The sequence below is a fragment of the Ambystoma mexicanum genome, chromosome 2p (assembly GCF_040938575.1).
Source record: "Ambystoma mexicanum isolate Mex_15411 chromosome 2p, UKY_AmexF1_1, whole genome shotgun sequence".
NCBI classification, from domain to species: Eukaryota; Metazoa; Chordata; class Amphibia; order Caudata; family Ambystomatidae; genus Ambystoma; species Ambystoma mexicanum.
The window spans coordinates 274,788,784-274,806,724 of NC_090923.1; the positions used below are offsets into that span (position 1 = coordinate 274,788,784).

The 17,941-nt window shown below is 49.5% G+C and overlaps 1 protein-coding gene across 6 annotated transcripts in view; it reads right to left on the minus strand.

Moving 5' to 3' along the window:
- Positions 1-17,941, minus strand: part of LOC138566370 (inter-alpha-trypsin inhibitor heavy chain H4-like) — a 1,003,937-nt gene that overhangs the window by 945,520 nt on the left and 40,476 nt on the right. For all 6 annotated transcript variants that reach the window (XR_011301923.1, XM_069643539.1, XM_069643537.1 and 3 more), the window contains exon 2: positions 9,500-9,660. Coding sequence is in view for 5 of the 6 variants with exons in the window: in XM_069643539.1 (XP_069499640.1) it covers positions 9,500-9,660 (161 nt within the window). In the remaining variant the exon portion in view is untranslated. The remainder of the gene's footprint in view (positions 1-9,499; positions 9,661-17,941) is intronic.

Consider the following 17,941-nt stretch of genomic DNA (forward strand, 5'->3'; position numbering starts at 1 on the left):
CACGCGATCGGGCCTGGGAGAGCGTGTGCGTGTATTTCAGGGGTGCGCGAGAAGTCCCACACGCGATTGGCCTGGGTGCGTGTATTTCAGGGGCTCGCGGGTGTTTTCACACGCGATTGTCCTGTGCGCGTGTATATCAGGGGTGCGCGAGAAGTTCCACACGCCATCGGGCCTGGGGGAGCGTGTGCGTGTATTTCAGGGGTGCGCGAGAAGTTTCACACGCGATTGGCCTGGGTGCGTGTATTTCAGGGGCTCGCAGGTGTTTTCACACGCGATTGTCCTGGGCGCGTGTATTTCAGGGGTGCGCGAGAAGTTCCACACGCGATCGGGCCTGGGGGAGCGTGTGCGTGTATTTCAGGGGTGCGCGAGAACTCCCACACGCGATTGGCCTGTGTACGCAATTCCATTGGACCAAAGGCCCTGACAGCGCAGGCGCGTCTGACGTGACACGCGCGGGCGTGTCCCTGTACCCGGGGGAATGTTACAAGACCAAAAACTGCACGTCCGAGTGTCAGCCCGCGTGATTGGAGGATAGTGCCTCAGTGCGTATACGCGGAAGTGACGTTGGACGTGTGGTGCGGTTTAAAAGGTTTGTGTAGTACGTCATTTCCTTGTACGTGCTTCCCATGGAGAGCGAGTGGGTGAAATCTGTACTTCTTGTCGGTTCACACGCGATTTACTTCACAGCGTTTCTAGTTCGTACTCCCTGTTACCTCTGTCAGTATTTTTCTGATTTTCTCTTCGACCTGTTTCCTCAAACAGCGTTGACTTCTCCTTTTGTCCTGTCTCCTCAGACAGTGTACAATTCTTCTTTTGGTGGGGGTGTTGCCAACGCGCACACGCGCGTATTTTTCACGCTCTTTTCCCAGGCAGACGGTGAGTCGCACATGTATTTACCAACTGTGCTAGCCCTGTGTGTAGCGTACCCCTTCAGAGGTCATTGTAGGCTGCGTGTGACACGCATACGTTCATTTTTGTGTTTCTGGGTGCCACAGCGTAGTGCAGGTTCCTTTTCCCACGCACGTGGTTTACGAGGGGTCGCGTGCACGTCATTTTCTGTTTTAGGGGTGCCTGTGCGTTGCGTGACCCGTCATCGTTCCCCAGGGGTTACATACAGCCTTGCTAGAGCACTTGGGTACGAATTCCATCGATTACCCTACCCCTTTGACCCCCAATTGCCCAGGACAATTGTCCACTGCAACTCCCATACGCACAACTCCATCAGTGCCATGGCTGGGAGGCGAGCAAGTGGTAAGGGTGGCAAAGGTGGCCGAGCCTCAAGAGGTGGGCGTGGTGGGCGCGGTAGGGGACGTGGCCAGGATTTGCAGACTCCCCCAAGCCCCCCACGTGTGGAGGACCAGTCAGGGACACACATCCCCCCCCCATGGTTGAGGGAAACGTGGCTGACACCATCCCTGCTCAGCCCTTGTTGGACCGGCCCGTTGTGGCACCTGACCTAGCACAGGGTGACTCCCAGGCTGACTTCCAGGTCGCCAAGTCTAGGCCACGGGTGGTGGCGCAAGCCAGTGTCACCAGGCCACGTGGTACAGGGGCAGCCATGTCATCTGCTGCCCCGAGTAGGCGGGGTGGGGAGGCTGCAGGGGCAGCTGCAGCTCCGTCCACCCCAGCTCTGACTCCCCCAGCAAGGACAGTGTTGGTCCCGGTACATCAGACTGAGGTTCCCCCTGCCATAATCACACTTCAGCTAATGCCTGCAGATAGTCATGTGGTCAGTGTGCCATCGCACACTACTACTACACAGTCCACCGGTGCTCCTGCCTCTAGTGTCCAGAGCGGCGTAGGGCACTCCGGATCCCCACCACCCACAAAAAGAAAGAGGAAGAGTGCTCGTCCAGTACAGGCTGATGACCCCGACACGGCTACACGGTCCGGCACGCCAAGGAAGCCTAGCTTCAATGATGCCGAACTGGATGCACTTGTGCAGTATGTGTCCGAACATGACGCCGAAATGTTGGTCACTTCAGGGTGTAGGATTACACCTGCTCGACGTCAGGCACACTGGCAGTCCATTGCGGACAGCATAAGTGCCCTTGGGTTTATGAGGCGCACAGCTGTTGAGTGCTACAAGCGCTGGAACGACCTTAAGCGTAGGGCAGAGAAAAAGCTGGCCTCAAGTCATGCCGCAACTCTGGTGACTGGAGGTGGGTCTCCACAAGAGGACATAGAACTCACTCTACATGAGCATGTTGCTGGGACCTACGTCACAGAGGAGCAGATCCAAGGTGTGGGAGAACTGCCAGATTACAAGGCATTGTCCAGTGAGTGCACATGCATGTGTGTGTGATCCATGTGTATGTAGTTTTGGGAGGGGATTCGGTTGAGTGCCAGGTCAGGGTGTGTGTGCCTGAGTGTTTTGTCCCACCCATGTGCTTTATCCAATGCATTCTGCGCCCCGGGATTTGGGTATTACAGTGTCCCTTATGGCCACAGTAGGCGTTTTGCACTACATTGCGCCAGTTGCCCTTGAAGTGGCATCTTGCTACCACATTGTTCCGTATTAAGCTGTGTTCATTCAGGCTGATTGTAGGAATTCACCTGGTTCTACTGCGCATCACTCTGCCCCATTGTCACATATATGTCATGCCCATGGTACATGCCATCTGTGTGATGGCATGTGTCATGTATGTGTATTGGACATGCCACTCACAGGCCAATGTGTGATGGCACTGCTAGCCAGCATGCAGCTGATGTGTTGCTCTCCCATCTTGGTGTCATCAGTGTCTGACATTTTCCTCCCCTTCCAACTCATGGACAGTGCATGCATGGGAGGGTTATAGTAATGTGGGACATGTGTAAATCAAGTACTGGTACTGTAGCTTGTCTGGCCTAATAGCGTGCCATGGTGCTAATGCCTGTTTCAATTTTTTGTCTTTCTTGTTTTTGCAGAGGATGACACACCTGATGCTGTTGAGGGAGAGGAGATGGTGCAGGCCCAGGAGGGATCTGAAGCACGACCAGGCACCAGTGGGGGACGTGGTTTGGTGGTGGGGGAGAACCCTCTCTTGCTGCAGGCCATACTGTCCCGGGGTGTCCCTGGCTGCACCTCCCCAGAACTCTTTTCAGGTGTTGATTCGGATGAGGCCTATGTGGATTCGCAGGTATGTGTTCATGGAAGGGATACTGTTCTGTCCGACCCACCTGCACCAGGGGTAGAGCCCACTATGGGGATGTCAGTGTTGGTAGGTGCGCCTGTGCTGGTTACGGATGCAGGGCCACACTCCGCAACATCTGATCCTGTTCCTGGGCCAGCAGTTCAGAGGGGAAATGCAGTCCTGCAGCCTCAGGCAGTGCCGACACAGCAAGGCGCAGTTCGCCTTGCCCCAGACAAGTGTGGTGCCCGCCAACGCGGTGGCCGTCCGCCACCAGGCAATACCACATGGGAGCAATCCATTTACGGTATGGCCAACCAACAGGCAGCATCATCCGAAATGATTGCTCAGGCCATGGAGAGGGTGGCCACTTCCATTGTCCCCCCAGAAAGGCAGATGGAGCTACTACAGCAGGCAACAGACTCCATTTGCCAATCAGTCAGGGAGGACATGTTGGCGTCCAACAGGGACAGACAGGCGGCCCTGGACAATCTGAGGGAATCAATTTCTATAGATGCCCAGGGACAGAGGGAAGCCCTGAGGGGAGAGGTCCGGCACCTCAGGCAGACTCTTGTGGACCTTGAGGATTCCACTGTCACCAGGACGGAACAGCTGCTTGAGCGTATCACCTGTACGCTCTCAGCAGAGATGCAGGCAACTCGGGCAGAGGTCCGGGCAACACGTCGGGTGTTGCATGGGGATCTCCACACCATATCCCTCCAGAACGAGGCCTTCCAGGCCTGCATGCTTGGCTAATTACTTCACATAAAATCACACCCCTGTGGAGTGCACACACCCCTGGCACATACCAGCTGACAATCAATGATGATTGTTACTGACAATTATGATGTGTCAATGGACAGTCAACTGTCACAACCATACCAGCCTGAGATTGTACATCTGGAAGTGTTCCATTGTGTGCTTCCCAAACTACACAAACAGCACAAATGCTGTGTTCAAAAGACACACTTGCTGCCATGGAGGACCAAACTAGGGCATTGCGTGGGCTGCCTCCCATGGCACCACCACCTCCTGTGGCAGCAGCAGCAGAGGTTGAGGAGAGCGAATCCAGCAGTGAATCTCCCACTATTTAGTAGCCGTGCAGGCCATGAGCCCATGGAGGTGTTTTTTTTTCGCAACATTCACGCAGGTGACTGTTGGTGGGCACCCTGTCCTCGGACCTCCTGGGTGGCCTCCTCCAACCCCCCTGGCCCACACATGGCCATTTTTGATTTTTGATTTTTGACTTTTGATTTTTGATTTTTGATTTTTTGTTGCAGTGTGTTGCCTTGTGTGGCTCCCGTGGGCATCCACTGTATTCCGGCTAGGCACATGCAGGCTTGTCCTGAGTTTGGGTTAGATGCTTGGGTCAGTGAGACACACACCCCTCCTGCTTCCTGTTTCATGGGCTTGCAAAGGGTGTGCCCAAGTGACAGTGAATTACACAGTGACGTTGGACTCCCATGAGCTGTGTGGGCAGTCTGTAGTCAATACTGTGTATACATTCCTAGTGCATATTGTTGTTGAATTGTGCACTGCATGGTGTATTGATGTGTGCTTGTTCATCCATGTCTCCCTCCTGATTTGCAGGTTCATTCCTCATGTCTTCACAAGGCCGTCCACTTTGGAGATGGGGCTCATGTTGTGAGCAGTGGACTTCCAGATGTGCGTTGCAACAACACTGTACAGTTGGAGGTGGTGGATGTGCTGTCATTCTCATGCTGTAAAACTACGTATCCTTTGCCTTAGTACTGTCATGTTTATGCTATGTCGATTGTATTGTGGTAAGTATTTGGTCATGTGTGTTGTTGTTTCTACATTCATGTGGGCATATTGTGTGTGGCCAGTTTCCATTAGGGACACTGTACTTTGTGACACGTGTCATGTTTGGGGGATGACTTTGCTTGCTCTCACATGGCATGTCATGCCATGGTGTGTTGGGTGGCGGTGCTGGGGAGGGGTTGGGTGACATGGCACTGTTGTCATGTTGTGTCTTGCAAGGGGGTAATGATTTCAGCAGCATAGAAGTGTGTCTTTTGAACACAGCATTGGTGCTGTTTGTGTAGTTTGGGAAGCACACAATAGAACACTTCCAGATGTACAATCTCAGGCTGGTATGGTTGTGACAGTTGACTGTCCATTGACACATCATAATTGTCAGTAACAATCATCATTGATTGTCAGCTGGTATGTGCCAGGGCTGTGTGCACTCCACAGGGGTGTGATTTTATGTGAAGTAATTAGCCAAGAGCTGCGTACGGGCTGCCTCACCCCGTGCCCTTTCCCCTCCCATGCGCAGTGGGCATGCATGTGGTTGGGGATGTGGGGGCACCACCATGTCCACGGCCAGGCCCCGGCGTGTTGCAACGTTGTGCAGGACGCATGCTGCCACTATGATCCTGCACACTACTGGGGGAGCGTATAACAGCTGCCCGCCAGAACGGTCAAGGGAGCGGAAGCGTGACTTGAGCACTCCGAATGTGCGCTCCACGATGCCCCGGGTTGCAATGTGGGCTGTGTTGTATCTTACCTGGGGTGGCGTGGTGGGGTTCCGAATTGGCATCATCATGTGGGTGCTGAGAGGGTAGGCACTGTCCCCTGGGGAGGTGGTGATGGGTATCATCAGTGGGGTTGTGACATTACTCAGTATCTGACATGCATGCATGCGCAGTAGCATTTATACTCACCGAACAGCCATGTATCGCCATGCCGCCCAGCTTCTATGTCCCGGTTTAGGGTAGACATTCTGTAGATGAAACTGTTGTGGGTGGAGCCTGGATAGTTGGCATATACTGAGGTGATGATTCCCTTGGCATCACATACTACCTGGGCGTTGATGGAATGCCAGTGCTTGCGGTTTCTATAGATGTGCTCAGTTGCCCTGGGGGGACGTAGAGCCACATGGGTGCAATCAATGGCACCTAGCACTTTGGGGAATTGTGCCACCCTGTAGAAGTCCTGGGCAGCAGCCTGCCTTTCTGCAGGTGTTCTGGGCAGGTATATGTGCCTGCGGACTGATGGGCGTGCAGTGATGATGGCCAAGACCTGGTGTAGGCAGCGTGACTGCGTGGCCTGTGACACCCCCCCCCCACTATGGCACTTGTCCGCTGAAATGATCCAGTGGCCAGGAAGTGCAGTACATTGAGGACCTTCTCCAGGGGGGTGAGTGCTTGGGAGCACAGGGAGGTTGATGTGAGGTCATCCTCCCACTCACTGACCAGGTCGAGTATTATGTGAGGTGGAAACATGTACCTCCCATACACATGGTCATCAGGCATCCCAAAAAGGCTGGTTCTGGGTGTAAAAATTCTGGCCCGGACTATCCGCCTCCTCCTCCTGCAGTATCCCACGGCCACTGCTGCTAGGAACGGTATGTTCATCCTGGCGTCTGAGCTTGTTTGCTATTTGCGTGCACTTTTATGCTGTGCGAGTGGACGTAGGCCTACTTCCGGCTGGCGTACGTGTTTCCGGATTGGCCACGTTCGTTTCCATTAATACGTGTTGTAGGCGAGCGTGTAAAACTTCCCGCGCAGCCCTGGAATACCCGCACCCAGCCCAATCGCGTGTGGTACTTCTCACGCACCCCTGAAATACACGTACCCCGCTCCCACAGGCCCGATCGCGTGTGAAACCACCCACGAGCCCCTGAAATACACACACACGCTCCCCCAGGCCCGATCGTGTGTGGAACCACCCGCAAGCCGCTGAAATACACGCACCCAGGCCAATCGCGTGTGGAACTTCTCGCGCACCCCTGAAATACACGCACACGCTCCCCCAGGCCCGATCGCGTGTGAAACCACCCGCGAGCCCCTAAAATACACGCACACGCTCCCCCAGGCCCGATCACGTGTGGAACCACCCGCGAGCCCCTGAAATACACGCGCCCAGGCCAATCGCGTATGGAACTTCTCGCGCACCCCTGAAATACACGCACACGCTCCCCCAGGCCCGATCGCGTGTGAAACCACCCGCGAGCACCTGAAATACACGCGCCCAGGCCAATCGCGTGTGGAACTTCTCGCGCACCCCTGGAATACAGGCACACGCTCCCCCAGGCCCGATCGCGTGTGAAACCACCTGTGAGCCCCTGAAATACACGCGCCCAGGCCAATCGCGTGTGGAACTTCTCGCGCACCCCTGGAATACAGGCACACGCTCCCCCAGGCCCGATCGCGTTTGAAACCACCCGCGAGCCCCTGAAATACACGCACACGCTCCCCCAGGCCCGATCGCGTGTGAAACCACCCGCGAGCCCCTGAAATACACGCACACGCTCCCCCAGGCCCGATCGCATGTGGACCCACCCGCGAGCCACTGAAATACACGCGCCCAGGCCAATCGCGTGTGGAACGTCTCGCGCACTCCTGAAATACACGCACACGCTCCCCCAGGCCCGATCGCGTGTGAAACCACCCGCGAGCCCCTGAAATACACGCGTCCCAAGGCCAATCGCGTGTGGAACTTCTCGCGCACCCCTGGAATACACGCACACGCTCCCCCAGGCCCGATCGTGTGTGAAACCACCCGCGAGCCCCTGAAATACACGCACACGCTCCCCCAGGCCCGATCGCGTGTGAAACCACCCGTGAGCCCCTGAAATACACGCGCCCAGGCCAATCGCGTGTGGGACTTCTCGCGCACCCCTGAAATACACGCACATGCTCCCCCAAGCCCGATCGCGTGTGAAACCACCCGCAAGCTCCTGAAATACACGCGCCCAGGCCAATCGCGTGTGGAACTTCTCGCGCACCCCTGGAATACACGCACACGCTCCCCCAGGCCCGATCGCGTGTGAAACCACCTGCGAGCCCCTGAAATACACGCGCCCAGGCCAATCGCGTGTGGAACTTCTCGCGCACCCCTGAAATACACGCACCCAGGCCATTCGCGTGTCATACTTCTCGCGCACCCCTGAAATACACGCACACGTTCCCCCAGGCCAGGTCGCGTGTGGAACTTCTCACGCACGCGTGTTCCCGACACCCATAATACGCGTTCCCCGCTTTGCGTTTGCTGTTTGCCAGACCGGTAAACTGGTACAGGGTTGGCACAGCCCTTTGCGATGGTTTTGCGATCTAGGTGGCTTTTCCTTGCGCGAGGGCGTTCTTGGGGGCGTAACTGGCGCTGCTGCAGGGTCGCTGCGCCACTCTGCGCCACGTCTGCTTTTGGAGGTGGGAATCCATGAATACGCTGTGCGCAGAAATTTATTTTATCGCACGCGGCTGGCAAAGACATTCGCACGGGCACGCTGTGCGCCAGCCGCGTGCGACACTTTTGAGGGGAATTACATGAATCGGCCTGTTAGAGTTTCCCATAAACATTCTTGAACATAATTCATCTAAATACAATGCATAATTGGTGTCAAACAAATGCTTAAAATTAAAAATTTGCAGCGATAACAAGACTTCACACTCCACCAATGATGGTCTGACCTGGCATTATTGACGGCACCCGTTAAGGGACCTGGGTGCAAAAAACGGGTTTGACATACGCCAACCCATTATTTGCGCCCTCCCCATTCCCATTCAGCCCTATGGAGGCTCAAATGGGAATGGGGAATGGTTTGGTGAATGGGGACTTACCGGTCCCGCCAAGGTCTGACTAGACCGGTAAGTCCCCATTGCACCAAACCGGACACGGTAACGTTATTGGTGGCAGTCATGGTGCAAATAGCACCATGACTACTACCAATCTCAGAATACGGGCTTCTGTGTGTCCCTCCTCAAATGCCATTCATGTGTACCCCTTGTCACAAGCCCTTCTCCCTATGTACACATGAATCAGTAATTGAATGCAATAGTTGGGCTATTATAGGTGTCGCAAGTGACACCTAATAGCCCAAACTAAAAAGCATGTGCCCCTTATTTGGGAGCAATGTAGCACTGTTAAAGTCTTTTTACCAGAGTGAAGCTCACAGTGTCTACAATGTAATTTAGAACTACGTGGTACGTGGTGCAACACACACTAACATTGAAAGTTACCCATCTAATATTTTATGTTGGGTTTGACTCCTCCCACTATGCATCCATTTTCCCATGGACCAGAATTGCGGGGGATGGAGAGAGGAGGCATTAGGGAACAGTATCAAACATAAATACCAGGTTTACTCACACCTCACCCTAACCACATCAACCCAAAAATGAAAAGAATACCTGGCAAACAAGTGAAAATACCACATCCGCCTGTTGTAGTGTCCATGATTATGAATACAGTAATCGTCTTCCACGATAGAAAAGCAGGTTGATACAGCATGCATGAGTCAGTAATGGTTTTAGCCAAACACAACAGTCAAATTGTTGTCTGCCAGCTATCAGAAGTGTGTCAATTTCTTTAGTAGGAGTACACTGCTAAACACTTCAATTCAAGATTATGAGAAGATAACTTACATGGTGAAGTTAGTTATAAAGGCAGTCTTCGGTAATTCAACCTCAAAGGTCGCCTCTTTGGATTCATTGGCCCTGTTGACGACTTTGCTGGTAATGGTGCTACGGGCAAATCGAGAAGTCACCTTGCAATCCACACGCAGGCTGTAGATATCAATGCCATTCTAAGGGAAAACACAAATTAAATCAAACAATGAAGAATCTATGCATATTAGAGACTTGGTATGCACTAACTTTAAGGAAAAATTACTATGAAAATCAAACATATTTTGGCATTAAGTATGCTAATTCCATGTCGAAATATAAAAGATTGTGGGAAATCATGGGAGTAATCCCTACTTTAATAAACTTAGCCATAGATGTTATACTTGAGCTTTCCTCGTCTCACCAAGTGGTAGTTAGGGTTGAGCAATCAAGTTTGACTCTTTAGACGGAAGGTGAGGGAAAGACAAGAATACAAGTATTTCTTTAGATAAAAGAAACTCCACATAGAGGTATTTAAAAATGAACCTTCTATCTTGAAGTTGGTGGGCTGAATTCAGTCATTCAGTCTTAATAGTTAATAGATTAACAAAAAGAATCCATAAAACAATATCATCATAAAACATCATCACGAAATTCAGGGACATGTGTAACAAACATACTGAAAAAAACAATAAAAACACAAATCTCAAAACATATCACATCAAGAATCCTTTACCCCGACTGCTAGCAGAGAACACTTGGGCCCATCAAAACTTTTCCTGCTGCAAGAATGGAAGACTCAGCCATGGGGCTAAGTTAATATCTTTTATTATCTATCAAAAAAAGACAGAGATCACACTGGAAAACAGATATCCTCCAGAGCTCTCGACTTCTGAGCCTGTGCCACATGGTTTTGTAAAGTTGTAATGTCACAAACTCATGTACCGGCAAACAAACCTATCAGCTGATTACATTGGTCAGTGTGAGCCGGCCACATATAGAGAATCTATAGGTTAGTCCTACTATTGGATTACTATGTCTAGGAGCCCCTCCTGAAATCACCCCTCTTCTAGTGCCATTCTTCAATGTTGCAGGTTCACAGAGCAACCATTGGGTCTTGCAACAAAGTATCCCCCTTGTGAAAGTTGAATTTGAATTGGTCAAAGTGTGTCCTCCCATCCCTGGGACCCTGGACATTTACCAGACTGAGTGGATCTTTTCAAGGAAAAGGAAATGCACATGGAAGTGCCAAGCATTCCCTAATTTGCCACTCTCTGATCGTCTAGTCCGGTGATAGATCATTCAGTAGTAAACATCCAGCTGCAATACTTGTATCTTCTTCTTCCTTGATCGATGGGAATGGACCTCCTTGGTTTAATGGCATTGTCTCGTTGATCTGGGTCACATGTGTTGAGACCACGAAATGTAGCCCTCTCGCCTGTAGTTATGAGGATTTTAGTCTGACTTTCGGCAGGTGGCTTATTGTCTTGGTAACTGGAACGATTCCGTCTCTACTTGTCCTTTGCTGAGTGCCTTGGTACTGCTCGGCTGCTGGCTGCGGCGATCGTGTCAGCCTTTCCATGTGCTTGAGGCCTGTCTCCTCTCTGTCAACCCTTTTGGGAACCAATAGCATCTATATCACTCCTTATGGTTTCTCCGTGTTAATAGCAGTCAAGCATAGACAAGCTAGATGTATGAAAATCTTTAGACTCTTCATGTAGTGGTATAGAAAAGAAGGCGTTCTTCAAATCTTCTACCGCGAAGTACGCAGCTTCCTTTGTGATGCTGCACAAGATTGTTGACATATTCGGAACTAATGGAAATTCTGTCTCAACAATTTGGTTTAAAGGGCACACACCCTGGATAAAAAGCCACAATTCCCCTGTTGTCTTCTTCACCTGATACACTGCAGTGTTACACTGAGATTCTGTGGGCAGCAGACTGTCTTGCTTTGCCAGCGCAGCAATCATCCCATATTTATTTATTTATGTATTGTTTATTAATACAGTGCTTATACACAGGTGGAGTGCTTCAAAGAGCTTCAATGTAGGAAGGGAACAAGGGAATTCAGTAATCATTCTTAGGCCTTGAAGTATCCGAATGATCAAACAGATAAACTAGCATACTCTGCCCGAAGTCATTTCCCATAGTGCAAGTGCATGAAGTGTTACAGTCGCGACCAAGCTAGGGAGGAGAAAAAAAAGCGGGGTGGAGGAGGGGGACAGGACAGACGAACTAACTAGTCCTAGTACATTTAGGTCATGCATGCATACAGAAGGAGGTGCGAGGAAGGGGCGTGGGGGTGAACAGACAAGTGTAATTCAGCAGGGCCCTTGGTTAAGTGCAGAGAGGTTGTCATGCTCATTGAGCATAAGCTGAATGTGCATTAATGCTGAACATAGTCAGTGCCCTGGAGGCAAGTGCAAAAGACTGGCGATGGAGCCTGTGACCTGCAATGCTCTGGAGGTGAGCAACCGTCAGCAACAACTGAACAGGGTTAGGGAGGAGAAGGAGGATGCAGAGAAAAAGAACAAGGGTTAGCAGGGGAGAGGGAGAGAGAAGGAGGAAGAGAAGAGGAAGGTCTTGAGGAGTTTCCAGAACTTAAAGTGCTCCTGCTCAAGACAAAGTGAGGCAGGGAGGCTGTTCCAGAAGGAGACACCTGCATAGGATAGAGCTCTACCCCCAAATCTCTGTTTGTGAAAGTGGCTTACCCGCAGAGAGTTGATGGAAGACGAGCGGAGGACTCTAGAGTGAGAGTATTTAGGAAGAGAGCATTGTAAATAGTGCAGACCCCAGCCCCAGAAGGCCTTGTGGATTATGCAGAGGGTCTTGAACTTGATCCCTGCAGCCATGGGAAGCCAGAGGAGAAATGTCAGCGCTGGAGAGATGTGGTCCCTGCGCTTGAGGCCAAGAATAAGTCTTGCAGTTCTGTTCTGAATGAGTTGTAGAGGACGGAGAGTAGAAGTAGGAAGATTTAGAGACTGTTGCAGTATTCCAGCCTAGAGAGACCTAGTGCTTGCGAGGTGGTTAGCCTCTGGTGGAAAGTGAGAGAAGGCAGAATAACTCTGAGAAGGTGCAGTTGGTAGTGGGACGTTTTAAAGATATCCGAGGTGTGAGAGGAGAGGGGATTCAAAGATGACCCCTAGATTTTTTGCCTCATTGGTAGGTGAGGGCGCAGGGTCAATGGAGGCTGGCCAGTGTGAGAGTGAAAAGGCCGGAGCAGGGTTCCCAATGAGTACTATCTCTGTATTACTGGCATTCAGGCACAGATTGTTAGCAGCACACCAAGACAACCAATATATGCTCATGTCTTCTTCCCTCACTAGAGGGTATTGTCTACCCCTTGGTAAAATAGCCCCTGGTTTGAATTTTATCTTGACCGCCTCTATCTCTTTTAGGACATCCATGTAATAGGGACTGTCTGTCCATAAAACACTGGGTACTCTACATAAGTCTTCCTCGAGAAATGGTGGTGGCTGTTTTCACACCACAGCCATTCTCTGTGGTAGCTCCCCGTAACATATTTCCACCCAATGTGTGAGACGTATGTGAAATATCACCTCATTGTCTGATTGATCATCCTGAAATAGCTCCTCATCGGTCACGTCAGTCAACCTATATCCCTCCCCTACTGCAATCACAATTCTCCATGATCGTCCTGTGTCGTCGATCCCATGCAGTAAAAAAGTACGGCCAACTGCAAAGTTTATGTTCTAGCAGACCGTGTCTGTCATTCTACTTCTTCAGTGGTGGTGGAAATGTTTCGGGCAGCTGTCAGTATTTTTTCAATCTAGCAGGACAGTTGTGCAGCTTCTTGGGATGTGATGTATGCAGCTAAATGATTTGCTGCACTCAGAATTTAGTTTGTGAAAGTTGAAGAAGGTTGCCAACAGAGGCAATTAGAGTGAGCAATTTTGCTTTGCGTTTGCTTTTCTCAGTAGAAGAGTTGCACGTTTAGGTCTTAAAAAATGCAGGTCGTAGATACTGTCAGTTATCAGCACACTGGATGTTTGGTGTGCTTGCTTCTTTGTGTGATATCTCTTCATGGACTGTTCACCCATACCTCCTTGAGGGCAGGGTATTTTCAAGGGTTGGTCCTGATTGACCAGTGAGGTAAGCAACATGCTATGATCTCTCTCTGGCAACTGGAGGTGCTTTACAGCTGGTACTGTGCCAGAGCATCAGCATCATGAATGATATTGACAGGCTGCAGTTTCAGGCAAGGCCTTCTCACCAGTTGTCTGCAGGTTTGTTTCTTCCTCCTTGGTTTGGGATTCCAAGGTTTCACAAAGCACTGTAGTAGGCCCTCCACGTTTATGGTCCATTGGGCCTGTGGAGGGAGCCCATGCCCCAATGAAAGAGGTGCACTTGTTCAAGCATTCTGATGCCCACCCACTCAGATGAGCTGCCACATTCAACGTCTGCAGCATTCTTCCCCAATTTGTTTTAGGTATGGACGGGATATAATCAAGATAGCTTTAATGGTCATATCTGCAATTGGCTCTCCGAGGCAGGCAATAGTCATGACAGTAGAAGACCACATCTCTATTCCACTCAGTGCCTTGTAGGAACAGAGTAAGTCTTTTAGGCGTGTTACTGTATTTAACACATGGTCTCCCATCAGGGATATCCCTGGGGAACAGTAGCCTGTACCCCACGAAAATCAGAATAGGTTTTCAAAACCAGTAGAGTGCACACAGCTAACCAAATGAAGAGCCTCTAACGGGGGCAAGATACATTTTATGTGCATCTCTTAGATGAACGTTTATTTTATTTATTTATTTATTTAACATTTATAAAGCGCTCACAGCCCTGCAGGCATCGAGGCGCTGTTACAGGAATTGTTTGTTTTTCTTAGTTGCGTAATAGTGGGGTTTTTTTGTCTTAGTTGCCGCTGAGCTATCCTCCCTCACTCAAATCAAACTGGCTCTGCCAAGCCCTATTTGACTAGGCAATGTAGACATCAGGAGATAGATTTATAAACGGCCTGATGCCCCTTACAGGGTGATAGGACTGGGAGAGTGTCAGTCACTTATCAGGGAGAGGCTGTAAACACAGTTGGATCGAAAGGACAATCGGCTAAAGACTTCCACACAATGCTAGAATCCCATTGATAACGGCTCGTGTGAATCTTGCTTTGCAGCCGGTCCATTGCAGAAAATGACCTATACTATATTCACTCCAGAGTGTTAATCTGGCTCCACATGTGTATTTTGTTTCAGTTGAGGCTTGGCAACCACCTCCAGAGCTGTCATTATCAGTACATGATATTTGATGGTTATGGTGTTACTATTAGCTAGGGCCTGTGCACATCGAATACTAAATCAAAACACACACAGTGACAGTTCTTAAACTAATGGTGCCAAGCATTGCATTTTGTTTTGTGATTACTAGGTGGGGTGTAATCGGCATATATGGTAAAATGATGAAAATTGTTGCTTTTCTATAAGCTTTACTCTCACATTTTAAAAAGTACAAGATCCAGTGGGTGCCCTGTCTTATGACTTGAAAGAAGTTGAAATCTTACAGGAAGAATATTCTTGTTCTATCATTTGCCGATAATGGGCTTTTAGATAAAACACGATTTCCTTTCATTAATAACAGCAATTCATTGACAATCTACATGTCTCAGATCCCTATAATTATGTGATTACCTAGTGACCACACATCTGCCAATAGTGACAAGCAGAGTCTTACAAATCGCAAGTGATCCAGTCCAACTCCTTTTTCCATCTCCTTATGTAGTATCCCTTAAACATAAGTTTTGCTTTGTATGCCTCTTTCCTATGGTGTTACTTTATATTTGGGTTTATTAAAGTCATTTAAGGTAATGCTATTTTTGTCTTGTGAGATTATGGTTCTAGTATATTTTTCAATGATTCATTGTTCTTTTACTCTTACTTTTTTGAGTGAAACTCTCACATCCAAACCAAAGGCATTTCCGCATTAACATATCTGTTGAGGCCATAAAAAGAAAGGAACATTTGGGTTCTGGGGAAGTATATCAGCTATCCTGGATCTCTTGCTGACAGTCTTCCAGGTAAGAACATATCGTCCCCACCTGCAGAAGAAATGACAAAGGACCTTCCATTGATTACCCTGACCCCCCAGAGATGTGACCTGCACGCTGCCGCACGGCTCATCCAAGGACTTCACAAATTGACCATATCACCCCAACCTTAATTGAACTGCACTAGCTCCTGCCAAGCCGCATCATCTGCAAATCAAGGGCTGTTTCATCTACAAGGCTGTCATCCTGAAGTACCTAAGCTACCACACTGAGAAACTCATTGTCTCCAAAGGCCTACGATCCAACAGAAGTAAGGACATATGCAAACTCGGACGCCTCGGTGGAAGAAGGAAAGAACCAGGAGACAGGTCTTCACTGTCTATGACCCATGACTCTGGAAACTCCCCTTCGTCAACACCATACTCGCCCCCTCGCTTTTACATTTCTGCAGGGAACTCAAGACTTTCCTCTTCTAGGAATGGCTCCTCCGTAACACTAAGTCCACCGACTCTTCACTCCCCATCTAACCTGAGACTGGGTGATCTACCCCCCTGTTTCCTGCGCTGTTGCTTGCAGATCCCTTGCTGCCAATTCCCCTGACTCCTCCTCTCCTTTTAGCTCCCACCTCCCTTGTATCTCTGCTTCTGTTACCATGTGCTTCCCTTTATGACTTGTAAAGTCCCCTGTTGCTTCCTGGAGCCAGATCCACTCAATTATCCAGAACAGGACTGCGAGACTTGTCCTTGGCCTCAAGCCCAGGGACCGTATCTCTCCAGGACTGAAATCTCTACACTGGCTCCCAGTGGCTGCGAGGATTAAGTTCAAAACCCTCTGCATTGTCCACAAGGCCATGTGTCATGCATGTCATGACTGATTGGCATAGGCAGGCTCAAGAAAACATTGAGCACACAGTATCCATTCTTCAAGGACTTCTGGGCCTACTTGTCTCCCCTGAGTGTGTGATTCCGCAGATACATTTACAATTTCAATCAAAGGACCTTCAATATTAAGGTGCCCAACTTGTTATGCTGCCTGTGCCCTATCTACTTCTTTCACCAGGTTATGTCCTGAAAAAATAGGAAGATCTGCATTTCAATAAAAGGTGTGAGCTTCCCTCCACCATTGTGCACAGGTCTATGTGTGGTGAGCATCATCCTTTAGGGCCCTAGTGAAGTCATGAGCCTCATTACAAGTATGCCGTTCCAGTAACAATGGCACTGGTAAGCTACCAGCACCATTGTTACAGGACCGGTATACTCTAGGTCTGACTTGGTGGCAGGAAAGGCACCCACTGGCAGACCTTGATGGTAGCACCAGCACCATTATTACTTGTGCCGGTACTACTGTCTTCCCCATTCCCATTGAGTCCTATGGGACTCAAATGGGAATGGAGAGTCATGTTTCTGGCGCTTGGCTATGGGGAATTAGCGGGTCCGCCAGGGCTGTAACGCCCTGGTAATTCCCCATTGACAGGCACCGGAAAAAAACATCTCCGGCAGCCCTGCCGTTTCTACCAGCACGGCTAAAGCCAGAGTCGTAATGAGGCCCATTGGCATTCTCATAATCAAATAGGATCAGCCACTCCACATGGAAGATACCAGTTAAGGATGGTGACCAAATGTCCTCTGGCAATGGGACTAGGGCAGCAAAAAGCACTTCCCCATTGAGGGTCAACAAAAAGTGAAAAGAAATTGCCAATCGAAGCCTTTGAAAAAACACAATACTCATACCTGTCAGCCTATTACATAGGTGTTCTCCTGAAGGATCTTTTTACGAGTGGATGATCATCCCTAGTTATCAATAACTGCCCCAGATACCATAGGCAACTATATTATATATAGGATACTAATAGACATTTGTTCCTCGCCTCCAGAACACCTGTTTCAGGTCTTACATTGTCTTCACTCCCATGCCTAAACCTACATTTTCCCTCTCTCTCTTTCTGACTGAGATTTTTTCTCTAATAAGGTAATGCTCCTTTTTTTCTTGTATTTCTTCTTTATTTTTCTCTTTGAGTCATGCTTCTTTATCATGGCCACATTCTCACTCTGGCTTGTTACTTTCTTTAATTCTTAAAGAATAGCCTTCCTTTCATCCTTATCTCACTGTGCTTTGGAACTGTTCTTTACCTACCGCTACTTTCCCTTCAGTATTTAACCATGTCTCTATTCTTCCAAACCTAAACATCTTCACTTGATACTTCCTTATCATTGAACTACTGCCCTATTTCATTTCTCCCATTCCTCTCTAAACTATAGTGTATCATATACACTCGCGCCTCTGCTCATATAAACAATTTTGCTTGTCTGCTATTCTACCAATCTGGTTTCTCTCCTTTCCATTTGACTGAGATCCTTCTTTTCTCAGTCTGCAACTCACTGTTCTCTGCTCGGTGCTCTAAGCAATTTACTTTGCTTTTTCTGATGGATCTTTCAGAAGCTTTTGACACTGCTGTTCACTCTTTTCTCTTA